This window comes from Nanorana parkeri, unplaced genomic scaffold (genome assembly GCF_000935625.1).
Source record: "Nanorana parkeri isolate BGI_ZX_2015 unplaced genomic scaffold, ASM93562v1 scaffold124, whole genome shotgun sequence".
NCBI lineage: Eukaryota > Metazoa > Chordata > Amphibia > Anura > Dicroglossidae > Nanorana > Nanorana parkeri.
This window is the reverse complement of record NW_017306392.1, coordinates 1,171,657-1,178,142: the sequence shown is the minus strand read 5'-3', so window position 1 is coordinate 1,178,142 and position 6,486 is coordinate 1,171,657. Positions and strand designations below refer to the sequence as shown.

The 6,486-nt window shown below is 42.4% G+C and overlaps 1 protein-coding gene across 1 annotated transcript; it reads left to right on the top strand.

Moving 5' to 3' along the window:
* Positions 1 to 4,808: 4,808 nt before the first annotated feature.
* On the top strand, positions 4,809 to 5,884 carry LOC108784691 (methylosome protein 50-like). The gene has a single exon (XM_018553564.1). The coding sequence runs from the start codon at positions 4,842 to 4,844 to the stop codon at positions 5,805 to 5,807; it is 966 nt and encodes a 321-aa protein (XP_018409066.1). The 5' UTR covers positions 4,809 to 4,841; the 3' UTR covers positions 5,808 to 5,884.
* The last annotated feature ends 602 nt before the right edge of the window (positions 5,885 to 6,486 follow it).

The window sequence follows — 6,486 nt, the reverse complement described above, 5'->3', positions numbered from 1 at the left end:
TCACGTTCTATAGACTGTATAGGATGTGAGGATGCTGAGGGACATTCCATCACTAGAGCCGAGGAGGAGACAGGCTGAAGAGACCGGTCTAACAGTCAGTCAGCTGCAAGGTACTGGTGAGTATAACTTTTTTTTTTTCCTCGCTGGACGAAAACAAGCACCTAACCCTTACAAGACGGGGGTAGCCCCACTGTAGGGGTTGAGTATAATTAGTTCTTCTTTAAACACTTGCTGACCAGGTGTTTACACCCCCTTCCTGGCCAGGCCATTTTTCAGTATGAATGAAAATAATTTAATACCATTTTTTGGGGACAGATAGAGCTTTCTTTTGGTGTTATTTAATCACCACTGGGTTTTTTTTTATTTTTTACTATATTAAGGAAAAATTACAGAACATTTTGGGGGAAAAAGTTTCTTTTTAACATTGTTATAATCCTTCTTTTCTTACCCAGTTTTTTGGTTAAATATAAAAGATGGGGTCACATCGGGTAAATAGACACCAAACATGTCAAACCCTAAATTTGCGTGCACCCACGAAATCGGAAAAACTACCATACCCAAAATTGGCCATAGGTGACACTTTAAAAGCTTTTACCGATCGTCAGTTTAGTGTTATCAGTGATTGATGGCCCTAAAATTATTGCTCTCACTGCGACGTTCGCGGCGATATGTAACATGTGCGGCGTAAAGGGCGCAATTGTCGTTTGCGCACTCGATGCATGTTTGCACGCGTGTATGTATTGGTGGGGACTTTAAAAAAAATCTGTTTAAAACTTTAATTTGTTTTCCTATTTTTTCCCCCCACTTAACTCTATTGTTATCACATAGGGGGCTAAGAAACCCCATATGTGATAGCAAAGAGATGTGACAGGTCCTCTTTATGGAGACATCAGGGGTCTCCAAGACCCCTAATTTCACCTAGGGACCCCAAAATAAGCAGAGACCTGTAACACTTACAAATCCATCCTGCATTTTGTCTTTGGTTTTCCCCTCCCCTCACTCTCCTCTCCACACTGCTGTCTCCAGACAATGCACATAACACATCGGCACTGAGACCATCAGTTCCTCTCCATCCTCGTGTTTCACCCTCCTCCCCTCTGCCGTCTTGGAATATACAAGGGGGGATGACAAGATAAAGACAGCAGTGGGAAGGAGGGCGAGGCCACGAGAAGGGAGATGAACTGACGGTCTTAGAGGCAATGTGTTATGTGTATCGTCAGGAGACAACAGTGTGGCGGAGAAGGGAAGAGGGAACGAAAGAAAACCTGCAGGATGGATGTGCTAGCGTGTGAAGACCTGTGACCTGACATGAATAAACTCTGATAGGATGTGCCCTGAGCGTCTGCAGAGGTTCTCATGAACACGCAACAGCTCCTACAAACTGCTGCCACTCAATGGGTGAGGAGGATCCCGACAATATTGTCAGGATAGCTTCTCAGCACAGAGCTTAGCCCTGCCCACAGTTTATTACACTGAATTGTAAGCTCATGGCACATTTTTTATTACAGGAGTACATTGCAAGTGTAGTGCATGTAGTGTGCCTGATTTTGGTAATACCAACTCATATACTTGAAGCAACATTCTGCCTACTTTGCCAATCTACGGCAAAATGCTGAGTGCAGAGGTTTGCTAGCATACGAATTATAGACAGATCATAAAACCCACAATGCAACTTTATAAACAGCACAATCTTTAATTAGTGAAAGAAGAATATTGCAAGATGCCACTGCCGAAAAGATCATGTTGTGCAATAAGTATTTTGATGGAAATGGTGGAATTCTTCTCATTTGGCTGAAATATTAATACAAGAAAAAAAAATTACGTATGGATCAATACAAGTTTTTGTAATGATTTTATAACTCGTTATGAAACAAATGAGACTGTACATGACTTTCGTTTTTCCTTTATCCAAATCACATATTTTAAGTCACGTCTGTTGTTGTTAGAGTCTTGCAATGCCTTATGGGATTAGTAGTTGCACCACAGCAGGAAGGCCGGAGTTTGCCTACCCCCTGTTTTATATAGTAACACTATTCTGTTGGGGATCAGTACAACTGCATGGAAATATGTAAATATATACATATTTAGGAATTTCATCAATATCTGCTTATTTGCCTTCATAAAAGTCTTGTAGAAAAAAAAAGGTACTGGTAAGGCCTCATTCACACTGCCGCGCATATACGCACGTATTGTACTATATGTAGCATATGCAAATAAATGGTTCCATACACATAGCTGCGTATGGAGCCGTATATTTGCGTGGCGTAAAAAAAGAATGGAACCGAGATGCATCCGGGCAGCGTATTTTACGCGCATATACACGTGTTTGCGCACGTACAGTTCATTAACATTGCTATTACAAATAATGCATTCTGGGATTGCGTATGTACGCACACGTACGCGTATATACAATTTTGCTCTTGCGTTGTGACATAATATCAACCATAAATAGACATATCAAAAATCCAGAAAAAACATGATACGATACAAATGTTAAAAATTTGAGTTGCAGTTCAGTGAGCAAAATAAGTATTTGATCCCTAAGCAAAACATGACTTAGTACTTGGTAGAGAAACCCTCGTTGACAAGCACAGAGGTAAGACGTTTCTTGTAGTTGGTTACCAGGTTTGCACACATCTCAGGAGGGATTTTGGTCCACTCTTCTTTACAGATCTTCTCTAAATACTTTCTTGGCTGTTGCTTGGCAACTCGAAGTTTCCGCTCCCCCCATACATTTTCTATAGGATTAAGGTCTGGAGACTGGCTAGAACACTCCATCCCATCTTCAGTGTTCTGGCTGAGGGAAGGAGGTTCTCATCAAAGATTTTACAAAACATGGCCCCGTCTATTGGCCCCTAAATGCGGCAAAGTCGGCCTGTACCTTTAGCAGATAAACGGCCCCAAAGCATAATGTTTCCACCTCCGTGCTTGACTGTAGGGATTCTAAAATTGCTTTTGCCCACATTTTGTTTTTACTCCTCTTGTGGATCTGCCAGTTAGTAAACCTTTACAGAGAGAGAAACATGAAGAATGCCATTGATGACTCTTCTAAAATTGCTTTTGCCCAGATGTTGTTTTTACTCTTTAGTTTCATTTGTTTTGTCTGTGACCCAGAATGAGTATGCAAATCAGGAAAGTTGGGAGTAAAGCAAGAAACCCTTATCTGCATACTTGTTTCGGCTAGACACAGTCCCTCAAGGTCTGCCTAAGAAAAGGGCATCCTTGAAGTATGTTTTACGAGTGTGCCGGTGGCAGGAGTAAGCAGTTCCTCGATCTTCTCTCCCTCAGTGATCATTTGCTCTGCACTGTTCATTGTAAGCTGCACTATCATGTGCAGCTGTGGATCTTGCAGCAAAAAATCTCACGTGGGTCTCCACAGATGCAGCCACTGTGCCCGTTCAAGTTAATGACAGGGTGATAGTGGCCGCATCTGTCAGCAGCTCTATGCAAGTAATCATATATGGAACAATTACTTGCACCTCAGGATAGATGATTGCCCCTGCACGCAGACAGGATGGCCGTGGCTGCTGCGATTCCCTTGAATGGGCACACCGGCCACATTTGTATGAACCCACCTTGGATGTCTATCAAGTATCTGCATTTTCTTGCAGCACGTCACAGGGTAGTAAAAAGCAGCAATAAAATGCTTTGTGAAACTGTGAGGGATAAATACCATGGTTGTTCGCAGAGAGAGGCAGCAACAAAATCAAAAACACAAATGCATGCCCAAGCACTGGGATATACACAATTAGTTCATCGTTGGGCAAGCATCTTTGTCCAGAAAGTAGATGCTGTCCCATGATTCTGCTACTGCAAGGAAGGTACCAGCTTCCTCAGAGGGAAGAAAGTTGAAGGCAATGTCAGGAGCACTAATGCAATCTCTTTGAGGGATAATATCTGTGAGTATTACACTTCCTTACAATCCTTGGGCTTAAAATGGAACTCCAGTGAAAACTTTTTTTTTAGCTTTTGCTTGAGTGGGAGAGTCAGAACCTTTTTTTTTTTTTTACTTTTTGTGTCTCCATAAGAAACAAAATCACTCTCCTTTTTGTCCTAGTGAACTTTATTAGCAAGCATAAAGTGAGGGGAAATCTAAAACGTTACAGCCTTCATCAAAACAGGAGGTATCCATTCTGGGATAAATCTCCCAGATGGGTCACTTGTTCCAGTGGTAACTGTGAAATTCCCTCCCATTATCTGCATCTTTGCTGTGGCAAAAACTCCCAAATGGTGGCACAGACAGCCATTAAAACCCAGGATAACCCAACATTGTGGATGAGTTTGGTGACACCACACCTTATAGTACCTAGTGAAGTAAATATTTTGGGGGTTTCTTTTTGTACATAACTCACCTAGCATTTAAAATGCATATTCTCACAGTAAAACAATTGGCAACTCTAAGAACCAGCACTCAGAAGTCAACTACTATATGGAACCTCAACTGACACACATATAGTGTTTTTGAAGGACAACTATGCTTATCTAACAGGTTAATGCAAAAAAACAATGGGGATGTAAAAAGAGCAACAAAGCAGACAATGTTTCATGAGCCATGAAAGTGAAAGGATATTGGATGTATATCTTCTTATAAAACGATTTTATTTCTCAAAGTTTAAAAGTGTATTTCCAGTTTTGCAGCTAAATTGGGAGAACACTCTCTTCATATTCGTTACATGTTCCCACTCACATTGCATAAAACACATCAAAATTACAACTATCAAAATTTACCATTTTAAAATGCCACCTAGCTGCCCCCCTAAGTAATGTTAAAAAGGGGGCTCTGGGAGTTAGCTGGGACACGTGCGGGAGAAATTAGTTCAGAGAGCCTCTGGAGTAGCCCAATGAGGGCCCGGGCTTGTATGGAGGTCCATTTGGGAGCAGTGAGGTACCGGCCAGATGGGGCACTGCTGATGTCAGCTTCTAGTCACAACAGTCGAACTTGGGGAGGTTCCATCTGGGTTTTTAAGGATCCTCTGGAAGCCCCTAATGAAAGCCTTTGCACAGCTGGAGTTCAGACAGAGGCTGGTGTGGTAGATGTGGCCTGGGTCCTGGAGAAAGGAATCCTTGTAGCTTCAGATTGCGGTGCAGTGGAGCTATGGGAGTTGCTGGATAATGAATCTCTGCTTGCTAATAAATTTACCAAATACAAGCATGATGACATTGTAACATCCCTGAGCGTGTTCACTGGCGGCTCTCAGCTGGTTAGTGGGAGCAAGGATTTCAGTGTAAAGGTTTGGGATCTTGCTCAAAAAACTCCCATAAAGTCATATAGAGCACATTCCAGCTTTGTAAATTGCGTGTCTGCCTGCCCTGGAAAAGAGACAATATTTCTCTCCTGCAGTGAGGATGGCAGGGTATTGCTGTGGGACACCAGAAACCCTAAGCCTGCAAAACGTATTAATTTTTTTGCCTCACACAGTGTCCCCACGTATGTTGCATGGCATCCTCTTGAAGATGATACATTTGCTTGTGGTGATGAGACTGGTAATATTTACATTGTAAATTTGAGGAATCCTGATTCAGCCAAAGCAGTGGCCATACATTCCAGGCCAATTACAGGTCTTGCCTATTCGCATCATAGCTCCCCATTGCTGGCTTCAATCAGTGAAGACTGCTCTGCTGTGGTCCTCGATGCTGAATCTTCAGTAATCTTCAAAGATAAATCTCACTGTGATTTTGTAACAGGTGTAGCATGGTCACCAGTCAATCTTGATAGCTTCACAACAGTGGGATGGGACCACAAAGTTCTTCATCATAGCATCCAAAAGAACAACAATCCAGAGCCTCAGGCTTTAGCACAAGCCTAATGTTTATGCCAGCAAAGTGTGCAGCTGTTACTGCTGAATATAAAGCTAGTACTGCATGCTTTCCTTGAGTATTTAGATTACAGACCTAGGTGTAGTGTACAGTGATTGCAGGTTTGCAGTGATTGGCAGACAACAGATCAAGATAATGAATTGTATGCCACCCATGTTTATGCTCATTGCGTTTAACCTGTTAATTAAAAGGAGCTTACTAATATTTTCAAAAAATCTGCTCCCTGTTCCTTACATTTCTGATTAGTAATGTTTAATGCCCATCTATTCTTTGCAAGCCACGGTAGATTAGTCTTCATGTTGTCGGTGGACTAAAATTTATCTCCACAATGTGTCTTAACAAATCATGGTTATGAGTGGAAAATTCACTTTGTAGGTTTAACCAACAGGTGCCACCGCAGGCAGAGTTATGCGAGTGAGAGTCCACAGAAACCATTGGTTTAAAGGCACTATGTTGCGCTGGCATTTGGTTCAAAGAAATCTTGTAAATACCTTGCAATGTATATAGAGAGGGGGGTGTCAATGTATATAGAGGTGGCAATGGATCCGTGCTTTCTTTCCTCCCCGCTGGGCGCTGCTCTGTGTCCCAGCGGGGAGGAGAGAAAGTGACAGCCGGCCGAGCGCTGCGGGAGGAGAGCGCCGTGTTTGTGCTTTTTTTGGGGTGGGGGGG

Coding starts and splice junctions, on each gene's coding strand:
- LOC108784691 (XM_018553564.1), top strand. CDS start 4,842: ATGAGGGCCCGGGCTTGTATGGAGGTCCATTTGGGAGCAGTGAGGTAC.